We start from the raw sequence: 18363 nt of genomic DNA on the forward strand, positions 1-18363 counted from the left end.
AGTAATTTCCTCACTTTATTAAAATTATTCACAAGAAATGACAACATTAGTACATTTGATTTGCTACAAGGTTATCTCTGCAAATAACCAGTCAACAGTACAATCATGTGTTTATTATTTTTACAACGGCGAAATCAGAGGGAATGACATTACAGATCAGTTTATCATGAATATGCATTAGCTCTGAGACATGGTACTGAAGACAAATCATTTACAAGGACTGGACTATTAACAAAGTAAGGCCCCCAATTGGTGTCAATTGTAAAAGCCCTTGAAGTGAAGGCTGTATAATAATCTTCAAGACACTCCATGATCTTGAAAATAGCAGAATATTGTTATTGGGAATTCATCTCCATGCTTTTTCACAGTAGCCCATTGAGCAGCTTTTCAGTGTGCCTTCCAGAAGAGAATAGACAGTAAGCACTATACATGATTTGCGATGAGCGTCGAATAGGTGTTCTGCTTCACAGACTGTGTGCCGTACGTTTCAGACCTGCTCAGGTCTGGAGCACACCTGCATTTCCATGCCTTCAGTTTTATCTCTGAGCGTCCCTCCAAGTTTTCCAGATTGCCTATCCCTGAAAAAAAAAAACAACGGTTTTATTTTTTTTAATCTGTCAGCAAAAACAAAGCATGTTTTGATTTTGTTTAAAGGGATTGATGCAGGTTTTTCTGGGAGTGAAAAGCAAGGGTTTATTGTACTTAAGACTTTTAAATTCGCATTAGGCACATTTGCCTTTACAAGAACATAGGGCCACATGTATCTATCGGCCACATGCATCGAAGTCCGGTTTTGCGATTCCTTATTTGCGATTTTTAGGGAATCGCAAATAAGGAATCGCAAAAGGGGATGCATGATTTAAATCGCATAATATTTGCGATTCGGTAAAAATCGCAATTTTTACCGAATTGCAAATATTATGCGAATTCTAATTTGAGATTTCTCAATTCCCATTGATTCCTATGGGCCAAAAGGCCCATAGGAATCAATGGGAAGGCATTGACATTTTGCGAATTTCAATTAGCGATTCGCAAAATGTTAATGCACCCCTGAAAGGTATTTTGAAGTGCATGTTTCACACACACATGTCCTAAGGACATGTGTTTCTGTAACATGACAGTGTTTTAAAATGCGATTTTGAGCATTTTAATACATTTTCGCAAATTACCACGAGGTTCACCCTCGTGGTAATTTACACCCCCTAATTGCGAATTCGCAATTTTAAAAGTAATAATGCATTGCTTGTAAGGAATCGCAAATTTGCGATTCCTTAAAAGCAATCACATTTTTGGAATTCGCTAAAAATAGCAATTTTTCCAAAAATGTTTGATGCATCCCAAAAACCTATTTAAAGGAATCGCAAACGGCCGAATTTACCGATTCGCACCGTTTGCACTTCCTAAATAGGTTGATGCATGTGGCCGAAAGAGTTTTACTCATTCTGTGTCTATGGGAAAATGTGTTCATGTATATGGCACATAGAGGACAGATATAACATTATTAAACGAGATCTCAGATATACTAAATACAGATTTCTATTGTGCGAGACCAAACTGAGAATGAAATAGAAGACAGGCGTGTGGAAATGACTGATTTGACCAATCCTTAATGGACGCAGGATCTTGAGAGGGAAGAATATTGTTGATTTGGTCAAGGAAACCAGAAGTCTTGCTCTGTATTAAGCAGTGAATGAGTACTTTTGGGAAATGTTTCCACTATCTTTATCACCATATTTACTTTTTTTTCTCGTATCAACGAGACTGAAATTGACCAATGGAAGAGTCGGGAGGTGAGGGTCTTGCAGAAAGGCAAAGAGGCAGTTTCCTGGTCACAGAAGTGGCACATGTTCAGGGCTAGTGTAGGAAAGCAAAACGATTTACCAAAAGGCTACCAGTTTACTGAAGAATGGCAGATGTATGGGGTTGTTATAATGGACAACTTTTGTTGGTCTTCGATTGCTCGCTTTAAATCTTCAAAATTGTCAAGGAAATAACAGTAAGTGTGAATTAGTGCACATACCAAGGGCCTGATTAGGAATTCAGTCATACCACTCGTCCGATCGCCACAGCTGTGCTCCAATTTTGACCGCTGATGCCGCGAATGCTCTGCCCGCTGTATTACCATGCAACCACTGCTACCGCAGAGGTCTCATGGTTGGCGCTGCCCCATTCCTCAGACTTGTGGCTACAAGTGAGGTCAAATGCACAGTAAAAGTGCAGTTGTACACACATGCATGACACATGTGGGGACAAGCCTTGTGCACCATGTACCCCATTGCTGGAGTCGGCCGATATGTGCACGGTCCAGTCAATGGGATACATGCCACATGAGGACTTAAGCAGATTTTGCCACCCACAGGACTGTCTTAACTTGGGATTCAGCAGCTGAGATGAAGGGGGGACCTGGAGGGAGGGATCCACACGGTAGACTGCCAGGGAGAAGGGGAATCAGCTTAGTGTTCACCCCTTTTCCTATGTTTCCGATGACTCGAGGCAGACGATCAGACACCCACAGTCGGTCCATCGGAAACTCACATTGTAATCCGGATGGTGGTTGAATCTCCCCATACAGTCCTATGGCTGCTCTTTCTTTCCGACCGCCAACTTAGTGGTCGGAGGAAGGCTGTCAGAGTTGATGGTCTGTCAGCGGTCAGTTGAAGTAAATGCTGGATGCATCGTAATCCAGCGGTCGGACCGCCTGGAGACCTTCGTGGTCTGACCTTATCCAACTGAGCCGTGGAATCGGGTTCGACCAGCATCCTATTCAGGCCCTAAGTCTGGAAACTGTCTGTGCAATTTGTTTGCAGAAATATTCTTTAGGAGAATAATAAATGAACAACTGGGGAACCTTAATAGCTACATGGAACACAAGTAAGAAAAAATGCATTTTAAAGTCGTATGAAAATGATCTTGCAGAAATTTAAAACGAACTTTAGCAGTGAACATTAGGTGTGTGGTGACTTGAATTACCGACTTTTCATAGATATTATTTAGAGAATTATTGTGTGACATTACATTCCTGTAGGAGCCCTAATCCCTTCTCCCGCTTCCCCCTCTTTGTGATGAAGAGCATTGCACACAGCTGGCTAACTCTACACACAAATGATATGTGCATGCACAGACATGCAGCAGGTTTGTAGCCGCATGCCTTGTCCGAGACACATCTTAAACCAAACATCAAATGCCAAAAGAATGCACTGCAACTATATTCCCACAGCAGTTTTTTACCACTATTTCTCAAGAAACCTTGAACTTTTCCTGTTTAACCTCTTCACTGTGGCACAAATTTCGCCGTAGTGCTGGGACATTCCATTTGTGGGCGTGGCTTGGACTGCCTATAGCGGTCGTGCGCACACGCCCACCGTGACTCATGATGGTCGGGGGCCGTCGTGAGCACAGAAGAGGTTATAGTGCTGCCATCGCTTAGCTGTTGATGATCCTACTGCTGCTTCAACCTTTAGGGTGGGCAGCTATGAACACATCTGGGGATCCCATCAGCACAGTAAGACTGTAGCAACATACAATCCACTATAAACTTCCCTCTGTCTTATATCCCGCCATCTTACAGCACTTCTCATCGTGGCACCCATAGTAATGGGAGACATATTTCAGGGCACATACCATATTGGTCAATTTAGGCTTCGGTGGCTATATTTATAGGAAGTCAAGGTATGCCACCATATTTTTTCATATTACATATTAATTACGGTGCGGGTAATTTTAGTTGTGTCCTCACACTCATCCACAGATCCGCTGTGCCGTTGCTGCCCCGCTGTCTCTTCACCTCCTCTTGGTGAGGTTTGCGCCTGATGCCTACTCCGCTACCCAATCCTGCCTGCTGGCCTCAGCCCACGTCTTGCCCTCCAGCAGTCCTCAGCCATCGTCTGCTGTCCTCTGCATTATTTATTTATTGTCCTCCTTGTTTTTTTCCGCTTTATCTAATCTTAATTTAATCTTATGCTTTTATTTTTTCTGTGCTTGTTCCCACCGCTGCTGCCCCCATGGCCCCTCCCCCGTACAGCCCCCTCTCCTGCCTGCCAGCCTCTCGGCCTTCCCCCATCCCCTATTTAATGGCAGCCGCTGCGCGGTGGCACGCCAAAATCATGCCAAAGGCAAGCCCGTCTGCACCTGTCCACGACCCGACTGCGACTAGCGCCAGGGACCCTGGATCTCCCACCACACACTGCTACAACCCTACCACCCTCCTCACATTCAACCCTGGAAGAAGTAACAACTACTAACAAGCTGAGACGAATACGACCCACTGCCAGTTCTTCTGCCGCCACTGCCTCCAGACCTTCACCATCGCCCAGGCAACCAACATCCTCCTCAATGTGCGCTCCATGCACAGACACGCTGTGGAGATCTTGAACCTCCTGGACTCACTCTCACCCGATGTCGCCTTCCTCACAGAAACCTGGACCAATGCCTCCCCCACCCCGACATCGCCATCCCAGACTGATACGAGAACCAGAGGAAGGACCGCCCCAACCACACAGGAGGAGGCCTCACCATTGCACACAAAAACTCCCTCTGCCTCACCACCTCCAGCAAAACCTACCCCGCTGCCAAACACCTGCACTTCCATGTCTAGACCAGCCCCAACTCCATACTCCATGGCACCCTCACCTACAGACCTCCCAGGTCCCGGACCTTCTCCGCCAACACCATCACCGCGCCCATCCCACTCCACAACATCACCACCAAGGACTACAGACTCATTGGAGACCTAAACTTCCACCTCAACAACCCCAACAAACTCAACTCCACCGCTCTCCTCAAGAAGCTCACCAACATTGGACTAAAACAACTAATTACCACACCGACCCACAAGGCAGGACACACCCTCGACCCCATCTTAGCTGGTGGAAATAGTGTCCACTTCAGCCACATCACGCAACCCCCATGGACTGACCACTACTGCGTACAATTACACGTCCACAAACCCAAGCCACCCAAACCCGCTCCATGCCCCTGCAAAGGAACTGGAGCAAAGTCACCGAGGAGCAAAACAACTCCACCCTCAACCTAAACACCCCGACCGCTGCAACCAACACCAACCGTGCAGCCAGAGAATTCCACACCTGGATCTCCAACAGCGCAGACAAGCTCGCCCTACTATTCATCCATGACAAACAGCACACTAGAAAAGCCACCAGGTTCAGCACTGACCTCCAAGAAGCCAGGCCCACCTGCAGACACCGGGAGAAGAACTGGAGAAACAACAAGACACTGGAAAACTACACCACCTACAAGAATGCCATGACGGATTACCAACAATGCATCAGAACCATCAAAAGGACCTTCATCCACAAAAAAAATCTTGTCCAGTCAAGCAACTCCAAGGAACTCTTCAGCGTCATCCAGTAATTCCATAAGCGCCACAGCAAAGCCATGGACATCACACCCTCCCAGGACCTCTGTGACAAGCTCTGATCCTTCTTCCACCTGAAGATCAAAAACCTCTACGACAATTTCAACATCCTCACACCTGACTTTGCAGCCACTCCACCCTCCGGCAATGCCAGCCAGCCCACCATCTCCTCCTGCACCCCGGTCATGACTGAAGGGACTGCATCAACCATGAAAAGCATCCACTCAGGGGCACCACACATCTACCACACAGCCACCAACGCCATCACACCCAAACTACAAAGCACCATCAACGCCACATTCTAGACTGGCACCTTCCCCGATGACTGGAAACACGCAGAAGTCAGGCCCCTGCTCAAGAAGCCCTCAGCAGACCCTACAGACCTCAAGAACTACCATCCCATCTCGCTCCTCTCCACCGTGACAAAAGTCGCTGAGCAAACAAGATTAATGGAAGACTACACCATCCTCGACCCTTCTCAATCCTGATTCCACAGCAACCACAGCACCGACACTGCATTACTCGCTGCCACAGACGACATCCACACCCTCCTTCACCTAGGCCACACTGCAGCCCTAATTTGACTCAACCTGTCAGCAGCATTCGACATGTCTCACACCGCGCACTTGCAGCCACACTACACGACGCCGGCATACGAGGAATTACCCTCGGCCGGATCCGATCAATCCTCAACAGCAGAAGCCAAAGGGTCCGACTGCCACCCTTCCTCTCTGAACCCACGGAAATCAACTGCGGAGTCCCACAAGGATCATCACTTATCCCAACCCTCTTCAACATCTACATGGCCCCCCTTGCCACCATCGTCTGACAGCACAGCCTCAGCATAGTATCCTATGCCGATGACACCCAGCTCATCCTCTCCCTCATGAAGGACCCCACCACCACGAGACTCAACTTCCAGAAAGGAATGCAAGACGTTTGCTCCACGATGAGCAACAGCTGCCTAAAGATTAACTTGCGGGCATAAACAAGTCCCTACTCTGCAAGCTCCAGATGATACAGAACACCGCTGCCAGACTTATCCTCGTCATCCCCCGACACAAGCACATTAGCCATAACCTAGGGAAGCTCCACTAGCTCCCCATCGAGAAGAGAGTCATTTTCAAGCTACTCACCCATGCCTACAAATGCCTACACAACACCGGAACCCAAAACCTCAACAGTAGAATCACCCTCCACATACCCTATAGAAACCTCCGATCCACCAACCACGTCCTTGCCAAAACCCCACGCATCCAAAGAACCAGAGCAGGAGGAAGATTCTTCTCCTTCATCGTGGCCAAGACCTGGAAGGAGCACCCGGTCGACACCCTGCACGCCCCATCCCTGAACACCTTCAGGAAGGCTAGCAAGACTTGGTTCTTCGGCTGAATGGAACTGCTGCCCCCCCCTGCGCCTTGAGACCCTCACGGGTGAGTACTGCACTTCAATTCCCTGATTGATTGAATCAAAGCACATTTACTCCTTACCTTTTCTTATATTAAAACTTTCATTTCTCTACAACATTGAATCTAGGATATTTCCACTGCAACTCCAGCTATCCCTTTCCCGTCATTTCTCTGCTCCTTCTCATACACTGAACCTCTCTGCTTAAGGCAGAGGAAAAGGTATTCTGTTCTGCCCCTCCTGGATTCCAGTACCCTTCTCTCCCTGCCTTTTGAAAAGTAGGCCCTCATTTACAAGCGGCCTGCAACGCCGGGGCATCACTTTTTATGACGGTCCAGTGGCGCAGGTCTCTTAGTCATATCTATGAGGCCAAACAAAGCCACCCTGCATGGTTTTGCATGGCCTCATAGATATGGATTAAGGCAAACCAGTGCAAAGTGCTACCTTACCCTACTCATCATCAAGGAGGCATTCCACGGGTGTTGTTGTGGATATTCCCACTCAACACCCGTGGAAAACAGGAAGAAGGGAGAGGATGGCAAATACACCCATTTTGAGTTGTCAGGAGGGGTTAAACTAAAAGAGACCTTTACAGCACAATTTTCATATGCATTTTGCTAAAAATAAAAAGCTGTATGTTCTGTAGGGGCAACTCAGGAATCTGGCCCTTCAGAGATCCGGCCTCTCTTTCTTTCTCTCATTCTCTCTCTCCCTCTCTCTTTCCCTCTCTTTCTCTCTCTCTATCTATCTATCTATCTATCTATCTATCTATCTATCTATCTCTCTCTCCCTCTCCCATAAACGACTGCATGGGTAACTTCGCTATGCAAGCGGCTCGCGAAGATGGAAAAATCCCCGCGAACACGCAAAAAAACCCAGCGAACACGCAAAAAACCCTGCGAACACGCAAAAAAACAAAAATCCGCAAATTCGCACAAATTCGCGAATTTTGCAGATCACAAATTCGTAAATTCGCAAATTCGCGGATCGGGAATTCACAAAATTCGCCCATGCTTATGGTGCACTGAGTTAGTGGTACGTCTGGTAGTCAGCATGTTGCCTACTGGACTGCATAATCTGTAATCACGATTGAAATAAAAGATAAAACATGTATGGAATACATTGTCGAAATGTGTATGTTTCAGGGACATTATAGTTCAAGTTGTGACCAGTGCTGTCCACAGTGTAGACTGCCATTAAAATGTGCCTTTGCACTTGCAGCGTGAAGTTTGTTTTTCAACTAAACCTAGAACTGATATAAAAGAAGTTTTTGAAGGAAGGCTACTAAAGGGATATTGTATAGGGTTTGATAGACATTTTATTTAGTTTGGTACTGCATTCTGCAAATATTGAATGAAGAGTCAGTTGAATTATGCCTGAATATGGCCACGTGGCGAGGAATTATGGTGCACTGAGTTAGTAGTACCTCATGATAGATGATGCGTGGTCTGGACAGGCCACACTGGGGGTAATGTAATTTGACTACTGAATTTCCCCTTAATAAAGCCTCGGGCGATTATTCATGGTGTACTGAGTTAGTGGTACGTCCGGTGTTCAGCGCCTGCTCACCCTGCGATGATGCGTGGTCTGAACAGGTTGCACTCAAAGCATTGAATGTTGCATACTAGATTGCATGTACTTTGAGGGGAAACAAAACCTACCATTGATGGTTATCAATTGTTCTGCAAAATAGGTCTACTGATTGCTCCCCATAACAAATTAAATAATTGAACTTCATGCAGTGCATTCTAACTTTCTGAAAATGGGGACGTATGTCTGGTGACAATGTTGCAGATTGGGAGCATTTGGTTTCCTTAACCGATTATAGTCTCGTACACAATTTGACTTGGTACTAATCTTGAATTGTGAGCCCTACTGTTCGCAGTATAGACCAGAGGCAGTCTTCAGGAAGGGCCCACAGCCATGAGGCATTGACTTGAGCTGTATAGAGTTAGTGGTAGGTGTGGCTCTCAGTATCTACGCAGCCACCGATGATGCATGGTGTGGGCCAGCCAAACTTGCAGCAATGTTTTTTGCCTGGTGAATTCTGTCTTAATAAGGCCACGTGGAGATGACTTGTGATGCAGTCAGTTAGTGGTACCTGAAGAACTCAGCGTGCGTGCACCCTGCGATGATTCGTGGTTTGGGCGGATCGCACTGGTACAATGTCTCCTGCCTACTGGAATGCATCATGTGCAATCGCCATTCCACCTGAATCGTGAGCCCTCACAATGTAGATCGAAAGCAGTAGTCATCACAAACATCAAGATATTCTTTTTGTCATATGCTTTAACAAAATCTGAGGACATAAAGTACAATTATCACTACCTTAAATAAATCAAGGCTAAATTTCATGCTGTCCGTAGTATAGATTCAAAGCTGATTTGAAGTTGTGAACCCTGCTGTCCACACTGTAGATCGAAGGCAGTACTGAGCACAGATATGGACAAATGATTTTTGTCTGTTATTTTAACAAAAGCTGAACACATACAGTACAATTGTCTCTGCATTAAATAAATCAAGGGTGAATTCCCTACTGTATGTAGTGTAGATGCAAAGTTGAACTCAAGTTGTGAACCCTGCTGTCCGCAGTGTAGATAGATCGAAGGCAGTACTCGACACAAACATCGATGAATGCTTTTTTGTCACAGTTAACAAAATCTGAGGACACAGTACTATTGTCTCTGCCTTAAATAAATCAGAATTAATTTAATGTTGTGTAGTGCTGATGCGCCACAGGTATCAAGTGGTACACTCTGTTGATCGCATTGTACATTTGCAGGCAGTAGTTAGTATAGCTATTGAGCAATGTTTTTTGTGGCATCCTTCAACAGAATTATTTCTGCCATACATAAATAAAGGATAACTTGAATGCTGTCCGTATTGTAGATGGAAAGCTGATTTGAAGATGTGAACCCTGCTGTTCGCAGTGTAGATTTTAGGCTGCACTGCATTATTTGTAATGTACTCCATACATTGACTGTTGCGTATGGAAATGATGAACTGCTATCAAGTAGTATACTTTGCTGATCGCAGATATTGAGGAATGTTTTTTGTTGCATCATTTAGCAAAATTGTCTCTGCCTTACATAAATGAAGGCTAAGTTGAATGCTGTCCGTAGTATAGATGGAAAGCTGAATTGAAGTTGTGAACCCTGCTGTACGCAGTGTAGATCGAAGGCAGTAGTTGACACAGACATGGAGGAATGCTTTTTGTCATTTATTTAAAAAAATTCCGAAGACATACAGTAGAATTGTCTCTGCATTAAATACATTAAGGCTGAATTTCCTACTGTTCATACTTCACTAAAATCTGAGGACATAGTACAATGGTCTTTGCTTTAAATAAATCGAGACTAAATTCAATGTTGTCTGTAGTGTTTAAGCGCTACTGGTATCAAGTTGTGAACTCTACTGACCGCGCTGTAGATCGAAAACAGGAGTCACCACAGATACCGAAGAATTTTTATCACTTATTTTAACAAAGTCTGAGGACATAGAGTAGAATTGTCTCTGCCTTACATAAATGAAGGATAACGTCAGTGCTGTGCGTTGTGTAGATCCAAAGCTGAATTCATGTTGTGATCCCTGCTGTCCACAGTGTAGATCGAAGGCAGTAGTCAATACAGACATAAATCTGCGTGCTGTTGGTGCTGTTGGGCTGAGTTCGCAATCGGCCTGTATCGAGGAGGCACGTTGTCATGGCGGCGGCCACGTGGCAGAGTGAGGCCCTTTGCTGTGGCAGAGTCTTTTCTCTTTGCAGAAGTGAACCACCCCCAAGGCGTATGCTAATTATTTATTCTCTTACGCTGGAGTTGCATACGTTGGATCAGCCCACTCCACTTCTGCTTCAAGGGGGGGAGACAACATAGCAACATGACCAAGATATTCCCCAGAGTCTGAGAGAATATGGTTGCGTCCACTATGCAGTACACACGTTTCAATTGTATATCTACACATGGAAAAGTTTTTAGTTTCTATAATGAGTTGTGTGTAGCATTTCACAGGTAGTCTTGGCATTGTGTAAATTAATGTTCATGTGCGAATTCCTTCCCTTGTACACATCTCTCAACATTGAGCTAGTGTGCTATTTAGGGGATATACTATCTTGGGAAGGTCCATTGTCCTGTTTTGCGCTGCCTTTGAGGTAGTAGAGGGAGATGGGTGAGGAGGGGTGGTTGTAGTGGTGGTGACGCTGGGTATTGTGATTTTGTTGGGTGTCGGAAGTGTATAATTAGTGCCTCTATCACTTATTGCTCTTCAAATATGGGTATGAGTTGGATGTAATTCACGCAGTATATATTTGACATCCTTACACTAGTTAAATGTTGATGTTAATTTGTTAGTGGTAAGTGAAACTATTGCTTGTTTATTTAGGTAGCATTGCAGATTTGGTTTCTTGTTGAAAATATGGGGAAGTGGTCAACATTATAATTAAGAATTGGCATTTAAAAAACCTTTGAAATTCAATGAAAAAACCATAGGTTTCAGGCAAGTTATAGTTAGGAATTGTCATTTAAAAAAACCTTGAAATTCAATGAAAAAACCACAGATTTCAAGCAGGTTATAGTTAGGAATTATCATTTAAAAAACCTTACAAATTCACTGAAAAAAAATAGGTTTCAGGGGTGTTACAGTTAGCTGGACATTTCACTCATACAAAACCATTGAAGTTCCTTCATTATAGTTTTTTCTGCTAACTGTAACTCGCCCGCCCACAATGCACTGCTGGTGATGTCACACATTACATCATTCATGACTTGGTCAGTGACATCACTGATGACTTCACTGATGACATCTCAAATGACCTCACTGATGACATCACTGATGACATCATCCAGTGAATGTGGTTTAGTTTGAAATTTAAATATGTATTATATATATATATATACCAATCTGTATTGAAGATTGAGTAGATATATAACTGTCTGGATTGAAGCTTTACTAGCTGTCGGACTATCTGTTTAAGTTAGTAATTAAAAGTGTCCTACTTAATACATGGATTAGTAACTAAACTATGTGAATGTGTGCATCACTGTCTCCGCTGTTGTATAACATGATGCATCAGTTGGTCACTAACTACATGATTGTGTATATTAGTAATTGATTAGTTAGGGGAGTATTTGTATGGGACACTGAGTTTATGTTTGTGGTTGGATGGGTTGTGTGTAACTCTATGCATAGATGTGCGAATGGTTGATTGACTAGGTGTATAGGGTCGGCCCTATATGGGGCCGAGCTGTGGGGTTTTGATAAGTTTACTTCCCTACAGATAGCAGAGAACAGGTTCCTTAGGGGAGTTACGGGACTCCCCCAGAGCACCCCACTAATCCCTCTTAGTCTTGACCTGGGGAGAAGATCTGTCAGTGATCGAGCTAGATTGCGTCCTATTTTATATTGGAGACGACTTTGGTCCACTCCCAAGATCAAGCATTATGCAGATGGGTTTCTGGCAATAATTAAAATGGACACCTTCCATAAAATACCATGGTTGAAAAACTTAAGGGTAATGTTAGGTGAACTGGGTCTTTCCAACCTCTATGATAACCCCGCGGGGAGGTTTTCCCAAGCAAAAACACACTCAAAACTCTATACTGGGAGTGGATAGATGGTAGGCTTTGCAGGGGGGTAAAATCTGATTCGATGGGTGGTCGTTTCTTGGAAAGCAAAATGTGTCCTGTATTAGAACAGTATTGGGACAGCATAACTGTCCATATGGACAGGAAGTTGTTTTTCCAGCTAAGATCTGGCTCCCTCCCCCCCGAGACATTTAACAGGCAGGTGGAAGAGTCTGAATACCTTGTGCTGCCCAGCATGTGGCGCAATTAATGAAAGTGTGGGTCACTTCCTATTTGCTTGTAACGCCTATGCCACCCCAAGAAGGGTATGGTTAGCCCCAGTTTGTAAGAACCTTGGGACATCCAGTGCTGTTGAGGCTCAGAGAATTATCTGTGCCACCACGGAGGAGCCTCTTGTCATGGGCTAGCTAAGTATTTGGGGTGGGCCTGGTCCATTAGGCGGAGAGCCCTCTCTTCAAATGTGTTTTGATTATTGTTTTAAATCTGTGCTAATTTTTATATTGATCAAACTTGCACAACTGTTTTATAAATATGTATCTGACTAAATGTTTTATTATTAATTGTGAAGTTTTAAAATATATGTTGTGCTTTTATGAGTATGCAACTCGAACAAAGCTTTCCTACCAACTGGGTGTATAGGCTTAAGAGTGCATGTGGAAACAGTTGTCTGGGTGACTGAGTCTATTTATTTGTGTGTTTGCGACCAAATATATGGTTTAGTTGTACACTTTCAACAAGGTAAAAAAATAAAAAGCATTGTATGTGAAACTTGGTGTATATAAATAAGTATATGTAAGAGTCAGTGATTGTGAGAGTAACTATATGAATGAATGTATAATTGTAATGGGGATTTTTTAACATATTAACTATGAGTTACTATGTGTTTGAATAAATGAGTTGTTGTGTGTATATTTGTGTAAGTGTGTAAATGTAAGTGTGATTAATTTTTTTGATGAGTGAGTAGAATGACTGCATGACCCAATAAGATGACTGCTGATGTGTCTTTTTTTTTTTTTTTTTTTTTTTTTTTTTATTTTGGTACTTTACTGAGGACCACAAATTTTGTACGATAAAATTCAGTTACAGATACTTTTAGAGTTTCGTATTAGTACAAAGCTAAAAATGGTTTTAAAAATTTATAAAAGTTCAAACAAACTAATTCATTGGGGGGAGATTTACATACTATAATCAAGTCCTTTACAGTAGTGATACGGCAGTTGATGTATATAGGATTCAGATATTTTCTCCTCGCTGCCACTAGTTTTGGATTTGGGCATGTAAATAAAAGATGTTCTACATCCTGCTCTCCTCCATTGCAAAGATTACATAATGAAGAACCGTTTGAGTTCCATCTTGATGTTAAAGATAGTGTTGGTAGAATGCCAAGCCGTAACAGAGTAATTGTTCTCCTAGCGCCGTGCGAGAGATTAAAATCTATATATTGTTGCACTTGCTTTGGGGCCAATGTTTCCGCAAAGTTTTTATACAAAGTCAGTTTGGCACAGTGTAAAAAATCAAGATCGTAACTGAGTCTAGGGGTTGAACATTTTAAAAAGAGTTTCAGTTGTGGTGGTGTCCACGTGAGCAACAGGTTGACGTTGATCTCAGCTAGTTTAAAAGCGGTTGTCATGTTGCTAAAGAATACTTGTTTTGAGGCACCATGATCGAAGGTCTCGGCTTTGAGTAGTGAACGGAGGGTTCCATCCTTTGCATGTAGCAGGTTATATGCCCATCTGATAGCGTTTGCAATGGCTCTTGAAAATGAACTGGTGAGAGAAAATTCGAGGCGGAGAGCTTGCACCGGAGTGGATTGTGATACCTTCAGCATTTTCCTTAGTATCTTCCCTTCTGTTTGGTCCAGGAATGACCACTGTTTTATTGGAATGTGTTCCAAAGCAAATGATAGAACTGGGGGTATCTTTGTGCTATAAACTTTGAGAAGAGATGAAAAGTGTCTATTACCAGAGGCAGTATAAAGTCTTTGAAGGGCTCCAGCGTGCACCTCAGATTTCTTGGTCAGGTTGTTAACTTGTATGTTGTTTTTTAATGTCTTAGTGAAGATCCTGCCCAAGTAGGTATATTCATCTGTCTCTTCTATTGTTCCAGCTCCGAGTTTCCAGCGGAATTTGGTACTTCTTTTTCTTCCTGAGAAGGAAACTATTTTTGTTTTTGTAAGATTTGGAACTAAGTAGTTTTCCTGGGTGTATTTATTCAAAGAGTCTAAAAGTCTTTGCAGACCAAAGGGCGTAAGATCTAACATTACGATATCGTCTGCGTATAGGAGGACGTGAACGTTTTGGGCAGCGATCTTTGGGGGCAGACTAGGTACTTGTTGCAAGTGCTGAGGCAGATCACTAAGGTATAGTGAGAATAACAAGGGGGCTAGAAGGCACCGTTGCTTTAGTCCATTTGCTGTGGGAATTGTGTTGGTCAGGCCCTTATCACTCCCCATCTGCACTTGTCACCACGTATGCGAATGTAGTGTAATTATGACTTGTAGTAGTTGTTCTGGGATTCTTAGCTTCCTCAGCTTTTTCCAGAGGGAGGGTCTGTCTACTCGATCAAATGCGGTAGAAAAGTCTATAAAAGCTGCGTATACCGGCTGGGACTTTCCTACCACGTACTTGTCGAGGATAGTTTGTAGTATCGCGATGTTATCGATAACCGAGTGCTTTGGCCTGAAACCCGCCTGATATAAGGGGATTAGATCCTCTGAGAATGCCCAGTTTTTGAGTTGGTCCAACACTTCAGCGGCAAAGATTTTACCCGTGGCATCTAGTAATGCTATTTGGCGATAGTTGCCGGCTTGATGTCTTGATCCTTTTTTAAAGATCGGTATTATAATACTCCCCTTCCAGGATTTTGGCTATATTGCTGTTTTAAAGATGTAGTTAAAGAGGGGAGAGAGCAACTTACTCTAACCCTTAGGGTCTGCCTGTAGGACCTTGATTGGTATTTGGTCTGGGCCGGATGCCCCTGTAGATCTTGCCTTTCGGATGTGCATTTCTATTGAGAGCGGGGAGGTGTGTCCAATCGGATCATTGTTTCTTTCACTGTAGCTCCCTGTGTTTTTGGCGGCTTCGCTACTCATGTTTTCTTTGTACAAAGCTGTCAGATAGGTTTCCCAGTCTTGAGGTGACACTGGGATGGAATGCAGGGCCTTTTTTGTCCCGGTTTCCTTTGCGATTAGTGACCAGTATGATCGTTCGTTGCGCATTTTTGCCGCGATTTGTAAATCAACCCAATTTTTATCCAGCGTTATTCTTTTTAGGCGATGCCTTTCCCGCTTGAGTTGATTTTTCAGTTTATTTATTTCTACCTGTCTTGAAATTGAACGATCCACATATTGGGCTCTATTAAGTTTGTTTAGTTTTTTTGCAATTGTAGAGTTCAAAATATGATTTCTGTTTTTATTTTTTTCTGATGTCGCTTGTTTCAATTTGTTTAGAAAGACTTGCTTTAGATTCTCAATGATGGTTTCAAAATTCGTGATTAGATTAGCAGAGTATTCCATGGATAGTAGATGGTTAGTATCAATTAAAGTTGTTATTTTATCTAACATGGTTGAGTTCCAGTAGATCCGTCTTTGGTTTATTTTTGTCTCAACTGTGCCATATTTGTTCATGATTTGGCTCGGTGAGCAGTGGCTTATTTTCCCTTACGTATGTAGTGACAAGATTGCATGGTCCCTCTCTTCTGAGAAGTAGGTGCGCAAATATGTAGCTGTCTCGTACAATTCCATGCTGCAGATCATGTAATCTAGAATTGAAAGAGTGCCATTTCCCCGTCGTGTATAGGATGCGGGGATGTCTCCTTCTACGTTCCCGTTCAATATAGTTCCATTAAATATTGGAGGTGACGCTAGTAGAATTTTCCCCCTTTTGTCAGCCCTGCTATTAGTCGGGAATGTCGGCACCGGTATTTCTAGAGCTTCATCCTTATACCAGTTCGCCCAGTTGGAGATTTCGATGTTTGATATTTTACCATTGAGATCACCCATGATTAGGTATGGCGGGTAAGATTGGGCTTCAATTATTTGCTGAATGGCGTCAAGGGTTTCCTCGAATTGGATATTGTCCTTTGATCCGGGGGGGACGTAAACGTTAAAAAGGAGTAGACCTTTATGAGGGTCTGAGGAGTGAGTCTCCGTCTTGATCTTTATGCACTGGAATTGCTTAGAGTTGGTGTAAAGAATCTCTTTGGCCCAGAGATACTCATCCCTTAGTAGGATAGCTATCCCTCCCTTTGCGTGTCCCCGTTTGGTTTCCTGCGCAGGAATATCGTACACAAAGTAACCATCCTGGTTAAAAGTTTTTATTGACCACGTTTCCTGTAGTGCCAGTATATCCGGACAATTATTTTTTGTGGCTTCCGTCATTTTATCTATGGTTTTCCCTGCCATATTCCATGATGTTATCAAAAGGCCGTTGCTAAACGGAATGGGTCGAATACTTCACGCTTTTCCCTCCATTTAGTGACTCAGAAATCCATGACTGGAGTAGTTTTGCTGCTTCCTTTGCTTCCGTATCTTGACTCCAAACTTCTCTTTCTCCGTTTTTTACTAAGATCCTTAGATTTTGATTTGGAATTAAATTAGTTACTGAGTCGTCGGTATTATAGGTAATTTTGGTGTAAGTATGGGGGTTTTCCCATGAGGTTCCTTTGTTCCATTTTTTCGAATTGTTGACTGTCATTTTGAGTATTGGAATCAGATCATAGCCAAATTTATGTAGGGTTTCCTGTTCTCTAAGGTTGATCCCTGGTAATACCGGCGACCAAAATACTACCACCGCGGTTTTGGTGTTTTCTCTATCTGGGAATGTTACAAAGTCAATTTCTTTACTTCTTAAAGTGTGCAACGTAGTAATTGGTTGGAATAGATTGACTATTCTACTGCGGTTTAGTGGGACACTATCTGTGGGAAAGAGTTCTGTAATTTGTAAATATTTAGTCAATATTTCTTCCCCAGATGGAGGATTTTTATCATGATTTTCTGACCCTTTGAAGTACTCCCTTGTCCCTAAAGTTGTTCGATTGGAATGAAATTTTTCGGCTCTTGGGTTTAAGGTGGTATTTTGTTGAGAAATTTTTGTGTCTGTCTTTACTGCCGCGTTTCGATTTGTTCCCTTGATGGGAGTCGGTGTTTTCGTGTTTTCTTCGCACTCATGCTGGGCTGAGGGAGGGATAATTGCTTTCTGAAATTTGAGCCTACGCGCTTTTTTCTTTTTGATTCTTCTTAGTGGTTTTCCTCTTTTTTTCCCGGCTCCTTCGTGATTCTTCTTGATTTGCTGTGTGTCGCTCTCTTGTTTTCCGTCAAGTATGGTGTTAGCTTTTTTACCTGAATCAGTCGCCGAGTTAGGTATTATTGAATTATTTTGGGTGTTTGCAAAAATAGGATATAGGTTGTGTACATTTGTTGTGTCTTCTCTAAAGAGTTTCTTTAAGGAGTATGTGATTGGCTCCTGGAGGTTGTTCTGGGATCCCTTGTTTGATGACCTTTTCGTTTGAGTACCGATGTTGCTTTTTACCTGGTTTTGATGTTGTTATTACTTATTGCCTCTTGAGTAGTTACTGGGGTTTCTTTTGTTTTTGTGAACTCGTGCAGTCTTTTTTTCTTTTTTCTTCCACTAGGAATTTTAAAATTCCTATTTGGGCATCAAGGGTTTGGTCTGAATTCTCCAAGATATGGCCTAGAAGAGAAAGGAAAGACTCCAAAATTTCTTGTAGAGTGAGAAGTGACTTAGACACAGGTGTATTGTGATTAATTATGCTAGAAGATTTAAACAGATGAAGGTCTGGTGAATACTCGAAATCTGCCGGGGATTTTTGTAGTGTGCTGGAAAGTATCTCCTTGGGCCTTATTTGCATTTCGAGCTTCTTTTCGCCCTCCTTGGCAGTTATTTCTATACATGAGCTGTTACGGTCAGTACTGCTTTGAATGTTTAATGGACTTGGGGAGATTGGGCCAAATAAGTCATACTCCATGGGGGATTCCTCTTTAGT

General features: G+C 43.2%; 1 protein-coding gene across 1 annotated transcript in view; it reads right to left on the bottom strand.

The window, feature by feature from the left end:
* Positions 1–382: 382 nt before the first annotated feature.
* The window catches only part of NPSR1 (neuropeptide S receptor 1), a 1161350-nt gene continuing 1143369 nt past the window's right edge, over positions 383–18363 (bottom strand). The window contains exon 7 of the mRNA XM_086966827.1: positions 383–578. Coding sequence (XP_086822953.1) covers positions 488–578 — 91 coding nt within the window. The 3' untranslated portion in view covers positions 383–487. The remainder of the gene's footprint in view (positions 579–18363) is intronic.

The sequence above is a fragment of the Lissotriton vulgaris genome, chromosome 4_1 (genome assembly GCF_964263255.1).
Source record: "Lissotriton vulgaris chromosome 4_1, aLisVul1.2, whole genome shotgun sequence".
NCBI lineage: Eukaryota > Metazoa > Chordata > Amphibia > Caudata > Salamandridae > Lissotriton > Lissotriton vulgaris.